General features: G+C 45.9%; 1 protein-coding gene across 3 annotated transcripts in view; it reads left to right on the top strand.

Annotated features, from left to right (window-relative positions):
- Positions 1–19,263, top strand: part of nup98 (nucleoporin 98 and 96 precursor) — a 78,743-nt gene that overhangs the window by 46,302 nt on the left and 13,178 nt on the right. For all 3 annotated transcript variants that reach the window (XM_041198826.1, XM_041198827.1, XM_041198825.1), the window contains 8 exons: positions 1,179–1,356; positions 6,460–6,609; positions 7,447–7,623; positions 8,518–8,653; positions 9,734–10,160; positions 15,199–15,428; positions 16,325–16,594; positions 18,412–18,569. In XM_041198826.1, the coding sequence (XP_041054760.1) occupies positions 1,179–1,356; positions 6,460–6,609; positions 7,447–7,623; positions 8,518–8,653; positions 9,734–10,160; positions 15,199–15,428; positions 16,325–16,594; positions 18,412–18,569 (1,726 nt within the window). The remainder of the gene's footprint in view (positions 1–1,178; positions 1,357–6,459; positions 6,610–7,446; positions 7,624–8,517; positions 8,654–9,733; positions 10,161–15,198; positions 15,429–16,324; positions 16,595–18,411; positions 18,570–19,263) is intronic.

Here is a 19,263-nt window from a genome sequence, read left to right as displayed (position 1 = left end):
GTAAACTCTTGATTCTAGCTCCTCATCTGCAATTAGATTCCCCTCCCCATTCATTGAACCTTTCTGCATTACCCTAATGTCTTTTTCCAGGTCTAATTCTGTTGAATGTACTCTGCCCCCTTTCCATGGTTCTAGTCCCCTTTCTATAATGGGATGCCCCCAACAGCATGTGAAACTAATAGCTGTGACCTAAACCCAGCATTTCCTTGCCTCTTTGTCTTTGATGCTCTTGTGTATAAGCAATTGCATTCATCTGTTTGTGTCTTTGTGTCCTCTGCAGTGCATTCAGTTTATCCAATTCCATCACCAAAATCTTGACAGGGGTTTATTACATGAGGGTTTGTTTTCTTTGTTTAACACATTTTCCATCCTCGCCTGTTGAAGGTACAACGATGCAGAGCAAAGAGGCCACTTGGCTCATTATGCCGTTGCTGGCTCTTTGAAGAAGCCATCCAAACAGTCTCTTCACCAGCCTTTTCCAAATAACCCTGCAAAATTTCCCACTTCAAGTATTTACCCAATTCTTTTTTTTTTTTGAAAGCTCCTATTGAATCTACTTTCACTGCCCTTTTGGGCAGCGCATTCCAGATTGCAACAACCCGGGTCAAGAAAAAATCTCATCGCTTGGCTCTTTTGCCAATTATCTTAAATTGTGTCCTGTGGTTCCTGACCATCCTGCCAGTGGAAACATCTAGGGAGAAACAATCAAGACCCTTCACAATTCTGAACACCTATTAGATCACCCCTAACCTTCTCTGCTCTGAGGAGAACAATCCCAGCTTCTTCAGTGTCTCCAATGTAACTGAAGTCCCACATCTTGGTACCGTTTTAGTAAACCTCGTCGACAATTGATGCCTTTTGTTGGGGTACAAATCCATGAGCTCCAGTAACCAAGTAGCCATTCTTTCTTTATGAACTCTTCAATTTATATTACAACACTTCAAAGTACTTTGTTGGCTGTAAAACACTTTCAAGTGTCCGGTGATTGTGAAAAATCTATAAATGCAAATCTTTCTTTCCTTTAACTGGCCATCGTTGCCTCAAACTGGATCCTAAGTTTCAATTGAGATTAGGAGCCGTTGCAGAGTAGCAATCGGGGAGCAGGAATCCTGGCTGATAGCTGCTATATCTCTTCCCCCCCCACTCCTCCTCTTTCCACCTCCCCTCCCTTTGAAAAGGCGAGCTGAAGTAACATTAGATGGAGTCTGGCCCACTGATAAGAGCACTCGCTGCCTGATCAAGTCACCTGAGCGACTGATGGAGATGGGTTTCGAGGAGAGGCTGGAGAGTTCATCGCGAAAGCAGGGCGCCCGCTTCCTGGAATACAGGTCCGAAACCGGCTCCTGGGTTTTTGAGGTAAGGACTGACCTTGTTGCATTTCATCCTCTGGTGTGCCTTCGCCTTCTGTTTACCAGTGAGAGAGTGTCGCTGGGTCACGCGCCACCCTATTTGCACATTGCACAGAATTGGGCAGGTTTGAATCATGGCTCCCAGTGTGTTTTGGTTCTGAACCTGCCTGCTCAGCTCTTTTTAATAAAATTTCCTCACTCCCCATCCGTGCATGAGCTTATTCTGCTTTATTGCCCTTTGGTCCCTTTCTCCCACCTCACTGGCCATTGCAGAGTAGGACTTCCTGGATGGTACAGTGAACCCTGCTTACACAAACAGAGACCCATATAGCTTACAGGATAAAATATACCAGAGACACCCTGAAACCACAGACACTCGCCAATTACAAAGAGCCTTCAATGCACCAAGTACCTTTTACAACTTAAAACACAGGGCATAGTCCATTGCAAAACCGCTCGACCTGGAACTTCAGTCTGGATCACTGTGCTTCACCGCACACAGCTCACTTTGTTTCTGCACTGTCTGCTTCCAAAAATACATGTATAGATTGTGAAAGGTCACTGTATATGAGTGAGAGGCAGCAGTGGGTTTGGTGAAATGGAGAACTCTCCAGCATGCACAGCAAAAGAGAAAGTGCTCTGTCTCTGGGATTGAATGCTCACACAGCTCGATCTTGGAGAGCGGAGTTTCTCTGCTGATGTGGAGGCTGGTTCCACAGCAGGTCTAACAGCATCTGTGGAGAGAAAAACAGTTAACGTTTCAAGCCCGTATAACTCTTCAGAGCTCGAAACGTTAACTCTGTTTTTCTCTTCACAGATGCTGTTAGCCCTGAGTTTTTCCAGCATTTTCTATTTTTGTTTCGGGTCTCCAGGGTCTGCAGTATTTTGCTTTTACCCCCATTCCAGTGTGTCCAGTGACCATTTTGGAAATAGAGAACTGCAAAGAGAAAAGGTGCCATTCCCTGAAGTGTTTAATTTACAGGTTTCATTGTTGCCTAGCTCTTGTCAATTGTTTTAACAAAGTAGAGCACTGAAGCTGTACTAAGAACAACAGAATTCAGCTTGTGCAACTGTCTGCCTCCTTTCTTCTCTCTAAACTGTTTTTCCATGAGTGCTTATTCCCATCCACCACCTCCAGCTCAGGAGTCAGGATTCTCACCGAAAGAATCAGTAAATGAAAACCGATGCTTCACCACCACCTTCTCAAGGGCAACTAGTGGTGGACAATAAATGAAGGCCCAGCCAGCAAAGCCTACATCCCATGCATGAATTTTTAAAATTCCTGTCCCTACTGTTTCCTCTCCTTGCCTCTCCATCTCACAACTCCCTTCCTGCCCCTCTTCAGAGCCAAGTGTTGACCAAAATAAAGCTGCACTTGAGCCAATGTAGGTTAATGTGTGATGTCCAGCCCATGTGATATTACCACTGCCATTGATTATCTGTGACTCTGTTGTTGAGTATCCAAAAGGCACTTGACGGTATCCGACTGCGGGTAGATTCAGCAGCAATTTTTTAATTAGTACAAGTGTGCATACATGGGAAATGCTTTTTCAGAATGCTCTAAAAGGAAATTCAAAGTTACACAGTTTCTATTGGTTATATGTGCCATCTTTTGGATAACTCATCATTAACTCTCAATGTTCTTGCCTTGTATGTCTAATTGTTACATCCTTAATTGCAAATGAGTTTACAACATAAGCATGGAATGACCAGCTCATCAGCTCTGCAGTTCAGGAGGAATTTATAAAACAATCATGGAATGACCTGACCTATAGCACAAACTGTGTTCACAGTTCGCTTCAAAACATAAACTTTGCTTATCTACCCTGATATTTTGCTGCTAAGCTAATTCATCTGTATATCTCAGCTTGACCCTGAAGTTAACCAATCCAGTTTATTACAGTATAATTGAGAGACCATTCATCAACTTATTTTATCCTGAACCAAATGTCACATTCTTTTAGCTTTATTATGGGCTGATCCATAGGCTAGTCATTCAAGGTCATGTTCAGTCAAGATTTTTGTTACTGCAAGCACTTATAAAACTTATACCCATAACTTGGCCAAGCCAGGGTAATCCCAAGATGCATCCTGATATGCCTCTTCTCTTCCCCCACAACTGAACGTGCACAGGACAAATCTGGGTCTCTTTGCCTTTGTTGGTGTTTTAAAAGCCTCCATTATGTAAAAAGCCATGGTTCAGAACATAAGAAATATGAACAGGAGTAGACCATTTGGCCCCTCAAGCCTGCTCCACCATTCAATAAGATCATGGCTGATCATCTTGTGTTTCAATTCCACCTTCCCATCTAACCCCAATAACCTTTGATTCCCTTGCCTGACAAGAATCTATCTACCACTGCCTTAAAAATATTCAATGGCCCCGCCTCCTCCAGCTTCTGAGGCAGAGAATTCCAAAGTTGCACAAACCTCAGAAAACATTTCCCCTCAACTGTCCTAAAAGGGCGACCCCTAATTTTAAAACAGTGCCCCCTAGTTCTGGACTCACCCACAAGAGGAAACGTCCTTTCCACATCCACCTTGTCAAGGCCGTTCAGGATCTTGTAAACTTCAATCAAATCCCCCCCTCATCTAAACTCCAGTGGAAACAAGCCCAGTCTGTCCAATCTTTCCTCATAAGACAACCTGCTCGTTCCAGGTATCAATCTCTTTTGAACCACCTCCAGTGCATTTACATACTTCCTTTAATAAGGACACCAAAACTGCACACGGTATTCAACGTGCTACCTCATCAATGCCCTGTATAACTGAAGCATAACACCTTTAAGTTATATGTTCAATCCCTCTCGTAATAAAGGATAGCCTTCCATTAGCCTTCTTCATTACTTGCTGTACCTGCGTACTAACTTTTTGTGACTCGTATTAGAACAACTAGATCCCTCTGCACCTCAGAATTATGCAGCCATCCTCCATTTAAGTCATGCTCTGCTTTTTTTGTTCTTCCTGCCAAAGTGAACAACTTCACATTTTCCCACACTAAACTCCATTTGCCAGATCTTCGCCCATTCACTCAAACTATCTATATCCATCTGCAATCTCCTCATGTCTTCACAGCATACTTTCCTACCTATCTTTGTGTCATCTGCAAGTTTAGCTACCATGTCTTCACTCCCTTCATCTAAGTCATTGATGTAAATTGTAAAAAGTTGAGGCCCCAGTACAGATCCCTGTGGGACTCCACTCATCATATCCTGCCAATCAGAAAAAGACCCATTTATGCATACTCTCTGCTTTCTGCCAGCCAGCCAATCTTCTATCCATGCTAATATGTTACCCCCTATACGATGCGCTTTTATTTTCCATAATGTTTGATGTGGCACCTTATCAAATGCCTTCTGGAACTCCAAGCACAGTACGTCTTTAGGCTCCCCTTTATCTACTGCGTATGTTACTCCTTCAAAAAACTCCAATGAATTGGTTAAACATGATTTTCCTTTCACAAAAGTGCCCAACTATGACCTCCTTAATGATCGATTCTAATAGCTTCCCCATGACAGACATCAAGCTAACGCCTATAGTTTCCTGTTTTCTGCCTCCCTCGCTTCTTGAATAGAGGGGTTATATTTGCTACTTTCCAATCTGGTGGAACCTTTCCAGAATCTAATGAATTTTGAAAGATTAACACCAATGCATCAACTACCTCATTAGCCACCTCTTAAGACCCTAGGATGTAGTCCATCGGGACTTGGAGACTCCATCAGTTTGCTCAGTACCATTTCCCTAGTGATTTCAATTTCACCAAGTCCCTTTCTTTCAGTCACCTCCTGAATTGCAGCTAATACTGGAATGTCTTTGTATCCTCTATAGTGAACACAAGCAAAATATTTGTTCATTTCATTTCTTCCACCATTTCCTTATTATCTACTATTATTTCCCCACTGTCATTCTCTAGAGGACCAACACTCACTTTACTTTTTTCCTTTTTAAATACTTGTAGAAATTCATTCTATCCGTTTTTACATTTCTAGCTAGCTTCTTCTCATACACTAATTTCTTTCTCCTGAGTAACCTTTTAGTCATTCTCTGCCATTCTTTATATTCTGTCCAACCATCTGTCCTATCACGCATCTTTGCAGAGTTGTATGCTTTTTCCTTAAGTTTGATGCTTTTCTTAACATCTTTAGTTAACCACAGATGGTAGGTCCTCCCCTTTTAAAATTTTTCTTTATAGTAGGAATGTACTTATTCTGAATACTCTGAATTATCCCCTTAAATGTCTGCCACTGCTTCTCTCTTGATCTATCCTCTAGCCTAGTTTCCCAGCTTACTTCAGCTAGCTCAGCTTTCATCCCTACACGATTGCCCTTATTTAAGTTTAAGAAAATAGTCTTAGACCCACTCTTCTCCCTTTCAAACTGGATGTAAAATTCAATCATATTGTGGTCGCTGCTACCTAGTGGTGCCTTCACTCTGAGATCATTAATTAATCCTGGCATGTTACACAATACCAAGTCTAATATAACAGCCACTCCTCAAAGAAGAACAGACTGTTCTCCCCTCTTCTGGCCAATATTTATCCCTCAACTATTATCACTAAAACAGGCTATCTGTTCATTATCTCATTTATGATTTACCATATCTATGAGTGACCCACCCCTCGGTTGGGCATATTCCACTATGTTTGCTACATTAGAATGGTGACTGCATTTACATAAGACCATAAGATGTGGGAGCAGAAGTAGGCCATTTGGCCCATCGAGTCTACTCTGCCATTCAGTGAGATCATGGCTGATCTGATAATCCTCAATTCCACTATCCTACCTTTTCCCCATAACCCTTGATTCCCTTGCTGAGTAAAAATCTATCTCAGCCTTGAATCAACTTAGCGACTTACAAAAGCACATGATTGGCTGTAAAGTGCTTAAGGATGTCTTGAGGTTGTGAAAGGCACTATAGAAATGTAATGCGGTCTTACCATTGCAATTAACTGAAACCTCCAGTAGCTGCAGTGTCTTTACATAATGGCAAAGGCAATCGTGGGAAATGCCCTCCCTTGCAAAACAACTTCCCATCTAGCTGCCCTTGTCCTGCTGAAGACAGCTGCAACTTGGAGCTAACCTTCTATTAATTCCTGCATTCCCTGTTCCAGGTGACACATTTCTCCAAATATGGGCTCCAGGATTCGGATGAGGAGGACACCGAGCTGCCTTCAAAAGCTGAAACGAAAAAGTTGAAAACGGCAGCTCTTCCTGCTCAGCAGGCAGCACAGGTCTGCAAGCCTGCCACCCTGCTTCTGGAGGTAATGCCACGCCAAACTTCACTGCTGGTCCACGTGCAACTCCTTCCCAATGTAAGATCCAATGTAAGGTGGACTATCGGCCTGCGCACTCCATGCTGATCTTTATCTCCGCTCCATCGACCTGCCTTTATACAGCATGGATTGTGACGGCCTGGCCTATTTTGGACACTGCAGTCTTGCTGAGCTGATTCTCCCAGGGATCAGGGCCCCCACCGAAAGATCCAGCAAATGAAAACCGATGCTTCAGCCTTCCTGTTGTGTCAGCCGCCGCTTGGTTAGTGCACTCTCCTCTTGAGTAAGAAGGTTGAGGATTCAAGTCCCACTCCAGAGACTTGAGCACATAAATCGGGCTAACACTCCAGTGCAGTGCTGAGGGAGTTGGACTCCAGCCCCGTCTGCCCTCTTAGGTGCATGTCAAAGGTCTTGGGGCATTGTTTCAAAGTAGAGCTGGAGGAGTTCTGCCTGATGTCATGGGCCCATATATATCCTTTATCAACATTACTGAAAAGGCTGGTCTGCTCGTTGATCACATTTGTGTGGGGGAATCTTGCTGTGCACAAACATCTTCCATGTTTTCTACATGGCAAAATTGACTACATTTCAAAAGTGTTTCAATGGCTTTAAAGTGCTTTTGGATGTCCTGACATTGTGGAGGGCACTTATAGAAAAGTGAACAAATTTATTTCTTAAAAGCTTAAATCTCTTGGTCTTTTCTTCCTCAATCTTCAGGCATAGAAAAATGCAAATATTTTTCCCTGCTTTAAACCTGTTGATTTGAACATGAGCTCTGAACCACAACTGCTTTTAGTGATCTAATGGAGTCTGCCTTTTCCCTAGAGCCCTATGCTACAGCAGATGGGGCGTGTGGCTGAGCTGGACAGCGACATGGCTGACATCACCCAGGAGCCCGTGCCGGACAGTTTCTTGGACGAGGACCTCACGGAGGAACAGGACCCTGTGTCGGCCTCCAGCAACATTGCATCCAGTTTGGGCATCAACCCCCACGCTCTCCAGGTAATGAGGGCCAGATGTGCTCTGCTGTGGTAGCCCTGATGTTTGGTGGGCCGTGGGTGTGCACAACAAGATGGTGCAGGTATACAGATGGAAAACACATAGCAGCTGAACGTTGGACCTCACCTGTTGTCCAGCTTGCAGGATGCTGCATCCAAAGTGGCATGGACTGAGAACCACTCAAACCCACCCACGTTTGTTTCCTGGCCTGTTTCTAACTTATCTGCTGGGGGCAGTTTTGTAGGGTGACACTTGGTGTCCTCACTGCATCTTTGGGAGAAAGAGGCAGGAAGAAGATTGTTCCTACTCCTGATTGTGGTCAGGCTTTCCTGGAAAATGCATGTATTGGGTGAGAAAAGATTTGGCTTTAGATGCCTTCCACATTGGCTTTCTAGGCTGGCTTATGAAGTAAAGGCTCTGTGGCAGGCACCTAAATGTTTAACAAAAGAGCCATTTCCTTTTTATTTGTTCTGGGGAGGTGGGTGTTGCCGGCAAGGCCAGTATTTAGTGCCCATCCCTAGTTGCCCTGAGAAGTGATGGTGAGCCTTGTTGATTGGATGCAACTAAGTGGCTTGAAGAGTCACTTCAGAGGGCAGTTAAGTGTTAACCGGTTGGTGTTGGGTTGAAGTTGCGTACAGTCCCAGACCAGTTAAGGACAGCAGGTTTCCTTCCCCAAAGGGACATGAGTGAGCTACTTGAGGTTTTACAACAATCTTACAGCTTCATGGTCACTTTTATAAAACCAAATTCTCAAACTGCTTGGTTAGATTTGAACTTTTGCCCTCTGGATTGCTAGTCCACTAAGTCACCATACCTGTTGTGACTTCTGTGAAGCTATTCAACTTGAGATCAGAATCTAAAATCTGTGCCTGTTTTCTTTGCTCTCTGCTCCTCCAGGTAATGAAGGCCTCTCTGTTTAGCGAAGATGAGGAAATGAATGGAATGCAGGATCGGTGCTTCACACAGCGCACAGTTAAAGAGGATTGTGAGAGGGTGTTACCACGGCAGACTTTGCAAAGATCAAGGGGCTTGGGTAAATGCTGTTCTCAAATTGCAATTTTAAGTCTGGCACAATTGAGCAGAGCTAGTGGCACACTGGCACCAGTGTTGCCCAGAGTGCCTGGTATTGTCACCCGGGTTCAGCAGAAATACTCTTCAAAGGATGAGGCAGTATAATAGGAGCTTTACTCTTCATCTAACCTTGTGTTGTACCTGACCTGGGACTGTTTGATGGGGACAGTGTAGAGGGAGCTTTACTCTGTATCTAACCCCGTGCTGTACCTGGGAGTGTTTGATGGGGACAGTGTAGAGGGAGCTTTACTCTGTATCTAACCCCGTGCTGTACCTGTCCTGGGAGTGTGTGATGTGGACGGTGTAGAGGGAGCTTTACTCTGTATCTAACCCCGTGCTGTACCTGTCCTGGGAGTGTTTGATGGGGACGGGGTAGAGGGAGCTTTACTCTGTATCTAACCCCCGTGCTGTACCTGTCCTGGGAGTGTTTGATGGGGACAGTGTAGAGGGAGCTTTACTCTGTATCTAACCCCGTGCTGTACCTGTCCTGGGGAGTGTTTGATGGGGACGGTGTAGAGGGAGCTTTACTCTATCTAACCCCGTGCTGTACCTGTCCTGGGAGTGTTTGATGGGGACGGTGTAGAGGGAGCTTTACTCTATCTAACCCCGTGCTGTACCTATCCTGGGAGTGTTTGATGGGGACGGTGTAGAGGGAGCTTTACTCTGTATCTAACCCTGTGCTGTACCTGTCCTGGGAGTGTTTGATGGGGACGGTGTAGAGGGAGCTTTACTCTGTATCTAACCCCGTGCTGTACCTGTCCTGGGAGTGTTTGATGGGGACAGTGTAGAGGGAGCTTTACTCTGGGTCTAAGGAAAGATATGAACCGTAAATACAGCACAACGTACAATACAGTTAAATTTTCAGTCCCCTACATTTCATGTTAAGTCATTGACTTGAATTTCCTGGCTTGTAATGAGGTTGGATTTTTGTAGCTGTTAGACCTACACTGTAACTATTACCCTGCTGTGTTCATCACTCTCTCTGGAAGGTGACTGTGAGGCAGGAGATTTCATTTGCTGTCTCTCATTTAATTTGTTTCAGGTGGAGGCCTGTTTAATTGCAGCTTCTCCAAAGCACTTTTGCCTTGCGGCGGGCAGCAGGAGCCGAGGGGTTTCCGGTCGTCTGCTGGCGTGGAGGCTCTTCGCTCACCATTACTTCACCCCTGGCCAGTGGCAGGCCAGCTGCCCCCCTCTTTCGCCATGCCCAGCCAGCACCCTGAGGTGCAGCTGAAGACGGTGGGCATCAGGCGACAGCAGAAGCTGGTGCCATTGGAGCAGTCAGTTACCAATGGCAAAGGGAAGCTTCTGATGGACATGGCCCTTTTTGCTGGCCGTTCGTTCCGGGTTGGTTGGGCACCCAGTTGCATTGTGTGTCACAGTGGGAAACAGCTGAGCTCTGTGGCCGAGGAGGATCCTGATCCGTGCGGTGTGGAGTATAACTTCTTTCCAAAACCAGCAAAGATCAAACAGTAAGTAACCGAAATTGCTGAGATTTTAGCAGGACTCTGAGGGTGTGAAGCATTAATATTTGCTTGAAGTTGAGTACCCAGCCATACAATTAATGGTGATGTCCTTGCCTCCAATTCTCCTGGAATTGTGTTCATTGAATTCTGTCCTTTGTGCTCATTCACCTCCCCAGCCGTCCCCCCCACCCTCCCCAGTCCCTCCACCCACAACCCAACCTTTACTCAACCATTGGCAGTTGTGCCTTCAGTTTCCTGGGCTTTAAGCTCTGGAATTATGTCACCCTTCTATTCCTTTAAGATGCTCCTTAAAACTAAACTTTTAGTCACCTGATTTTTTTAAAAAATTCGTTTACAGGATGCGGGTGTCGCTGGCTGGGCCTAGCATTTATTGCCCATCCCTAATTGCCCTTGAGAAGGTGGTGGTGAGCTGCTGCCTTGAACCGCTGCAGTCCATGTGGTGTAGGTACACCCACAGTGCTGTTAGGAAGAGAGTTTCTGGGATTTTAACCCAGTGACAGTGAAGATTTCCAAGTCAGGATGGTGAGTGGCTTGGAGGGGAGCTTGTAGGTGGTGGTGTTCCCATGTGCCTGCTGCCCTTGTCCTTCTAAATGGTAGCAGTCGTGTGTTTGGAAGGCGCTGCCTAAGGAGCCGTGTGAGTTTCTGCAGTGCACACTGCTGCCACTGTGCGAGAGTGGTAGAGGGAGTGAACATATGTCGATGTGGTGCCCATCAAGTGGCTACTTTGTCCAGGATGGTGTCAAGCTTCTTGAGTGTTGTTGGAGCTGCACTCATCCAGGAAAATGCAAAGTATTCCATCACACTCCTGACTTGTTCCTTGTAGATGGTGGACAGGCTTTGGGGAGTCAGGAGGTGAGTTACTCGCCACAGAATTCCTAACCTCTGACCTGCTCTTGTAGCCACAGTATTTATATGGCTAGTCCAGTTCAGTTTCTGGTCAGTGGTAACCCCTAGGATGTTGATGTGGGGGATTCAGCGATGGTAATGCCATTGAATGTCAAGGGTGATGGTTAGATTCTCTCTTGTTGGAGATGGTCATTGCCTGGCACTTGTGTGGTATGAATGAGTCTTGCCACTTGTCAGCCCAAGCCTGGATATTGCCCAGGTCTTGCTGCATTTGGACATGGACTGCTTCAGTATCTGAGGAATTGCAAATGATGCTGAACATTGTGCAATCATCAGCAAACATCCCCACTTCTGATCTTACGATGGAAGGAAGGTCATTGATGAAGCAACTGAAGATGATTGGGCCGAGGACACTACCCTGAGGAACTCCTGCAGTGATGTCCTGGAGCTGAGATGACTGACCTCCAACAATCACAGCCATGTTCCTTTGTGCTAGGTATGACTCCAAACAGCGGAGAATTTTCCCCCTGATTCCCATTGACTCCAGTTTTGCTAGGGCTCCTTGATGCCACACTCGGTCAAATGCTGCCTTGATGTCAAGGGCAGTCACTCTCACCTCACTTCGGAAGTTCAGCTCTTTTGTCCACGTTTGAACCAGGGTAGTAATGAGGTCAGATGCTGAGTTACCCTGGCAGAACCCAAACTGAGCGTCAGTAAGCAGGTTATTATTAAGCAAGTGCTGCTTGATAGCACTGTTGGTGACCCGTTCCATCACTTAGTGATGATGGAGAGTAGACTGATGGGGTGATAATTGGCCAGGTTGGATTTGTCCTGCTTTTTGTGTACAGTACATACCTGGACAATTTTCCACATAGCCGGGTAGATGCCAGTGTTGTAACTGGAACAGCTTGGCTAGGGGTGCGGCAAGTTCTGGAGCACTGTTGCCAGAATATTGTCAGGGCACACAGTCTTTTCAACATCCAGTGCCTTCAGCTGTTTCTTGATATCATGTGGGAGTGAATCAAATTGGCTGAAGACTGGCATCTGTGATTCTGGGAACCTCCGGATTAGGCCGAGATGGATCATCCGCTCGAACTTCTGGCTGAATATTGTAGCGAAAGCTTCAGCCTTTTCTTTTGTACTGCTGTGCTGGGCTCCCCCATCATTGAGGGTGGGGATATTTGTGGAGCCGCCGCCTCCAGTGAGTTGTTTAATTATCCACCACCAATCACAACTGGATGTGGCAGGACTGCAGAGCTTAAGGCACTGAAGGAGCCCATTCAGCCCATCAAGTCTCTGACGAGAAATCCAGTCAGTTCCATTCCAATCTTGAACTTTCACCTCTTTAGCTCTGTCGGTTGTAGGATCACTTTAGCTCTGTCTGTCACTTGCTTCTTATGCTATTTGCGTGCGAGTATTCCTGTGTTATAGCATCACCAGGTTGACGCCCCATTTTTAGGTATGCCTGGTGCTGTTCCTGGCATGCCCTCCTGCACTCTTCATTGAACCAGGGTTGACCTCCCTGGACTTGGTGGTAATGGTAGAGTGTGGGATGTGCAGTTTGTATTGCTGTGTTAAAGATATGAAATGCTGATTGTTGTGGCATCTGGCCAAACTTGTCAAGGTCTAGAAAGAGAACTTTGAAACTGGAGGAGGAAAGGCAAAATTCACTGCATCCCCTTTGGGACAGAAATAGGGAGTTTGCTAATGAAGGTGAAAATTTCAGACGGTTGCCAAATCCTATATAAATTTTATTTTTCACACAATACAAGATTCTATAGGCAGTAGGAAGATGACTTGACAAGGTTGGCTGTCAATGGTGGTTGCTAAAGATTAAATAAAGTCATTTAAGGCACAGAAGGAGCCCATTCAAGCCCATCAAGTTTATGCAGGTGTTCTGTGGAGCAATCCAGTCAGTTCCATTCCAATCTTGCACTTTCACCTCTCTTTAAATCTGTCCGTTTACAAATACGTTGAGAGATTGATATTATCCAGGAGCGCTCCCATCCTCTGAATACTCATGAGATCTTTTAACAATAAAGTTGAACCAACCAAGCAGGCACTTGAGGCCTTGGTACTGTTTTTCATGCAAAGGATGGTGCTACCTGGCATTCCTGCTTTGCTCCCTCCTGTTGCCCGTATCGATTTGCTCTGACATAAAATCCCAAGAGGTCAGGTACAGTCCACATTAGGTGCAGCGTCAGCTGCCTTAACTCTACCCTACAGGCGCCCCTCAAACAAGAGTTTTACAGCACAGAATTTCAGCCCATTGTGCCTATGCTGGTTCTATCTAATTGGTCCCCTCACCCCCTAGCTCTTACCTACTGGCTCTACAAATTCTTCTGTTGCCACTATTTATCCAATTCCTCTTTTGAATCTGATCCTATTCTTTCAGACAGTGCATTCCAAATTCTAACAGCTCACTAAATTGAAGATTCCTTGATTGTCCCTGCTCTCCTGCAGGTATTTTGTCGATTTTCTTAAATCTGTGTCCTTTGGTTACCAACCCACATGAAATAGTTTCTCCTTTTTCTTTTAACTCCATCAAAGTCCTTCATAATTTTAAGTAGCTTTATTAACCCCAGATTCTCCAGCCTGTCCACATAACTGAAGTCCTCTCATCCTTGGTATCATTGTGGTCAGTCACCTCTGTGCTGTCCAGGCAGGTGAGGTAATTTTTGTTAATGGCAATTTTATGTTGAGCAAGGACTGTATAATTTGGCCAACTTGTCCCTAGTGTATTAGGTGCTTTAAGGCAGGAACTGTAGAGTGAGAAATGACATACTGCAATATGTGTCTCCATATGGGATCAGTCATTAGACTAGGCAGCAGATGGGGTGCCAGATAGTTGCCAAGAACAATTTGAACTTTGTTCACCTGAGCTCCTGCCTCCACTTGACTACTAGACACTGCCCCTTCACTGCCAGACTGGCTATTCCCCAGTGTGTGCTGTGGCTTAGTCAGTCTTGCTCTCACCACCTGAGTCAAAACACTGCAGCACCACTCCAAAGCCCCCCACGCACAGAATCCAGACCGATCCTCCCACACCACACTAAGGAAACACAGGATGAGAGGTCAAACAGAAGGCCCTGTCTTCCCTCAGCCGCCTCCTCTCTCCACGGTGAGTGGCAAAACCGTCAGCCACTCCGCTCGCACTCTCCCACTCCCTCCTAAACCTTTCCCAAAGTTATTTCTCCATATTCCATCCACCATCTTTTTTATAGCTGGCTCAGCTACCGGGCTCCACATGTTCACATCCCGATTATGTTGTGTTTTGAAATCAAATTGAATAAATCTGGTCATTTTTGTGTTGGCACCCAGGGGAGAAAATGAGGCTGAAAACTCCTGAATAGTTAATTTGAATCCTTCAGACAAGGGAACCTGCAACCCCACGCAGTCTGGCCCAACAAATGACTCCAGTCTGAGAGACTAACCCTTAATGCCTTCAGACATATTACAGATAAATGGTATGTGCCCACACCCTAAGAATAGAATAAGGGATGGTGAGGGGGGATAGCTCTTCGTAATCACACCCAAACACTTTCCCCCTTCTGTCCGCAGTTGGCTGCATACTTGGACTGAAACTCCTTAAGGTCATTAATCTCATTTATGTTTGAGTGGGCATTGTCTTGTAAATGGATAGATCAATGTGTCACCCCCACTTTGCATGTTGCAGGTCCTTTGTCCCAACTGCTCCATACTCCCAACCTACCCTATCAGCCTAAACTGTTACAAAATGATATGCATCTGCTGAGAAAACCAAGCCTCCCAGACTTGTTGGGCCAGACTGCGTGGGGTTGCAGGTTCCCTTGTCTGAAGGATTCAAATTAACCATTCAGGAGTTTTCCGCCTCACTTTTTCTCCCCTGGTGCCAACACAAAAATGACCAGATTTATTCGAGCCACACACTGCGTGATTGACTCAGTGCCCTCCAGCATTGCAGTAAATGCACGGTAGCATTGCCCTTCCCTGTTGAAGTTGTGCACGCTGATGTATTTTATTCTGTTAGAGGAGTGGCCTCCAGTTGTGAATTGGCTGGAAGGATCGACTGAGAAGCCTATGGACCTGGACACACCTTCAAGAAAAGGGGGAAGTAAATGGTTGGAGTAGGATTATAGTGAGCAAACAATTTCCAGCCTGGCTTTGAATTGTGGCTCTATGTGTGTTTGGACTACAGTGTTTCAGAGCTTCCGTTCAAGGTGCACCTGGAGAAGGTAATGCTGAAGGAAGAGCGAGCAAAACAAGATGTGTCCCTGTACACTGAGCAGCTGAAGATTGCTCTGCGATATAGCAATGTGGAGATTGAGGACGGGTGCCCCTTTGTCGAACCTGAGCAGGGTGTGAAAGCTTTGCACGAGTACGCAGCTTGGATCCAAGAGATTGAAGACAGGAGTGAGGAGATGGAAGGTAATTGAAGAGTGGAACTCTGCTACAACCATGGAATCATGCCTCAATTTTAAAATTCTTATCCTTGTTTTCAAATCCCTCTGGCCTCACCCCTCCCCTGTCTCTCTAATCTCCTCCAGCCCCACAACCCTCCAAGATACCTGTGCTCCTCTGATTCCAGCTTCATATCCATCCCAATTTTAATTGCTCCACCATTGATGGCTGTGCCATCAGCTGCCAAAGGTGCAAAGCTCCGGAATTCTCTCCCTAAACTTCTCCATCCCTCTACATCTCTCTGTGTCTCTCTGTCTCTCTGTCTCTCTCCTCCTCCTTTAGGACACTATCTCTTTACCCAAGGCTTTCGATACCTGTCCTAATATCATCTCCTGTGGCAGGGTACATGGGGGCATTTGGAGCTGGTCCATGACAAACCCTGACCATCTGTACCAATGCTGCACTTCTCTATCTCTAACCCATGTGTTTATATAAAAATGATCAACTGGGGCATGATGGGTCGCTCTCTAAACTCTGGGTCAGAAGCTGTGGGTTTCAAGTCTCAGCATCAGCAGCAATGGCCATAAAACTATCATTCAAAACGTCCAACCGCTTCACTGATGTCCCTGTTAGAAAGGAAACCTGCTGCCTTTTCCCAGTCTGAGTCTGTATGTGAAGCCCTATGCCCCATACACCTAAAATCAAGCTCTGATCTGAGGGCTGGAAGATGTGCTGCACTGCCCAGCACTCGGCAACAGGCTGAGCTTAATCTTTAGTTTTGAATTCCCTAAAGTTGTTCTATGGAATGACCTCCCTCGTTTGTCCTGGCATTTAGTTCCAGCCGGGGTGGGTCTTTGAACCCCTTTCAGAATATATTCTTTCCATTTTTCTTTTCATTAGACAAATTGTTAACTGTGTGCTAGGTATTGTGAGGAGTTGGTCATTGGCTTGGACGCTCTGTGAGGCCATCTGGGGTGACCTGAAGGAACTGGACGCTAGCTTTTCACCGCCCAGCCCGTATGTCCAGCAGCTGGAGCGCAGGAGGGCGTTCTCTGTCTGGCTGTCTCGCACTGCAGAAGAGAGGATCGAGGAGGAAGTGGCGGTCTCTCGTCACAAGAGTCCTGTGGACGCTGTCTTCAGCTACCTGACCGGGAAGAGGATCAGCGAGGCATGCAAACTCGCACAGCAGTCAGGTAACAACGCATTTTTCAGTGTTTATCGGCTGGTTTCAACTGTTGCTGGCATTTCTGTGGCTCTTGCTTGGGGCAATGAATTGAGGTTGGCCAAGTCACCTCAGCTTTGCTGACTCCCGGGGCCAGGGAGGAGCAGACCATTTGGGATTTGTAGGAACAGGAGAGACCTTTTAGTCCCTCAAGCCTGTTTGACCATTCATGACTGATCTGGAATTTAACTCCATATACCTGCCATTGCCCCATATCCTGTAATATTTTTGGTTAACAAAATTCTAACGATCTGAGTATTAAACTTGACAATTAATTTAGCATTAATTGTCATTTGTGTAGGAGAGTTCCAAATCACAGCCGCCCTTGTGTGTGGAAGTATTTCTTAATTTCACTCCTGAAAGGTCTGGCTCTGATTTTTAGATTATTTCTCCTGAATGCTAGACTCCCCAACCAGTGAAATTGGGGCAGATGGAGAGAAACAACCTGTTCCCCTTCATATCCTGAAAACTTTGACCTGATCACCCCATAACCTAAATTGCAGGAATATGCACTGAGTTTGTGTAATCCCCCCCCCTTGTAATTTAACCTTGGAGTCCAGGGTATCATTCTGCTGAATCTACACTGCACTCCCTCCAAGACCAGTATATCCTCCATGAGGTGTGGTGTCCAGAACTGCTCACAAGACTCCAGATGTGATCTAACCAGGGCTTTGTACAGCTGAAGCAGGGCTTCTACCCCCTTGGATTCTAGTCTCTAGATAGAAAAACAAACATTTCATCAGCCTTTTGGATGATTTTTGTTCTGTACCTGTTCATGATGTTTTAATGTTCTGTCTACCTAGAACCTCAAGTCTCTTTTGTGAAAAGCTAGAAAAAGTGAGAGGTCTATTTAGGAAGTCCATTTAGATCCAAAGTGGATGACCCCCCCCCATTTACCTACACAGAAATTCATTTGCCCATCCACTTAATCTATCAATATCTTTTTATAATGTTACACTTCCATCTACACTGCTTACAATGCTGCTTATCTTTGTGTTATCAGCAAATTTGGAAATGTAGCTTTCCATCCCCTCCTCATTAATAAATATGGTGACCTGTTGTGATCCCAGCATGGATTTTTGTGTGGTGCCACTAATCACATCCATTATCCTTACTCTGTCTCCTGCCGCTCAGCCAATTATTGATTTCCAGCATTCACAGTATTTTCCTTTTACCTTAATGTTTAATTCACAGCCAGTTATGAACCTGATCAATAATTTGCCTTCAATCTCAGGAGCTTTGACTTTAGCCAACTGTCTCTTATGTCTCTCCTGAAAGCCTATACAAATAACATTCTCTTATCCACCACTTTAGCCACCAGTTCATAAACCTCAATCAGGCACAATCTATCTTTATAAATCCAGGCTGGCATTCTCTCATCAGCTGAAAATGTTCACTGTTCACCCACCCTATCCTTCGTTATAGACTAATAACTTCCTGACAACAGATTAACTCGTCTATATTTCCCTGGTTTTCCTGTTATCACCTTTAAGTAGTGGAGCGACATGTACAATTTTCCATTTGAAAGGGGCGGTTCCCTAGTTGAGAGAAAGTTAGAAGATTATAGTTAGGGCACCTGCAATGTTTTCACCTACCTGCTACAGTGATGTGGCTGATTCTTAACTGCCTTGCGAAGTGGCCCGGAAAGCCCTTTGGGTGGAGTGAGGGGTATGTGGGTGAGAGGAGGGGTGCTGGGGAACGTCAGCATGTGTCAGTGCACAGGTCAGCTGGAGCTGGGGGAAGAGGATGATTTTTTTGTCTGGATGCTGATGTGTTTGTTTGTCGCAGGGGATCACAGGCTGGCCTTGCTCCTGGCTCAGGCTGCTGGGGGCCACGAGGTCAGAGAGCTCCTCAGCATGCAGCTCGCTGACTGGAACCATCTGCAGGCTGACCCCTTCATCCAGGAGGAGAGGCTGAAGATCTTTGCGCTCCTGGCTGGGAAAGCAGTAAGTAACCCCCTCTCATCAGGAATGTTAACCTTGTCGGCATTAGAATTGTTCCTTTTGGAAATTGTTTTCTAGACCCTGAAGAGAAATGACGGAAAGTTCTGGTAAATGCCCCATGTGGATCCTTACTTGTGGGGCAGGAAACAAATGGGGAGTGGGTGGGGATGGGGCTTTCTCACCAAAGGGGAATCAGATTGTGGAATCAGTTCCCAGGCAGGGACGTTGAAGCAAATAGTGTCAGAGTGGGACCCAGAGAGAATTCAGCATTTCTGGAGAGAATGGGAGGGGCACGGGGGTGGTGGGGGTAAAATGGGAGGGGAACGGTGGGGGAGGGGAGGGGGGGTAGAATGGGAGGGGCTTGGGGAGGTAGAATGGGAGGGGCACATGGGTGTAGGGTGGAGGGTTGCAGTGGGTGGGTAGAATGGGGGGGTACGCTGGGGGGGTGGGGTGGGTGCAGGGAGTAATATGGGTACAGTGGAGGGTTGTAGAATGACGGGTGTGGTGGGGGAGTAGAATGGGGGAGGCGGTGGGGTGAAAGCTGTACTGGGCTGTGTAAGTGATGATGAATTGCATGTACATTTTGGGGTTGCCTATGGATGAGGTTAAGATGAAGGTTGACTCTGATTTTCTCAGCGAGCTATTGGAGAACATATGGGAGACACTGCACTGGTTGTGTTCAGATTCAAGCGTTCAA

Source organism: Carcharodon carcharias, chromosome 11 (genome assembly GCF_017639515.1).
Source record: "Carcharodon carcharias isolate sCarCar2 chromosome 11, sCarCar2.pri, whole genome shotgun sequence".
NCBI classification, from domain to species: domain Eukaryota; kingdom Metazoa; phylum Chordata; class Chondrichthyes; order Lamniformes; family Lamnidae; genus Carcharodon; species Carcharodon carcharias.
The sequence above is the reverse complement of the archived record's forward strand: the minus strand, read 5'-3'. Positions and strand labels throughout refer to the sequence as shown.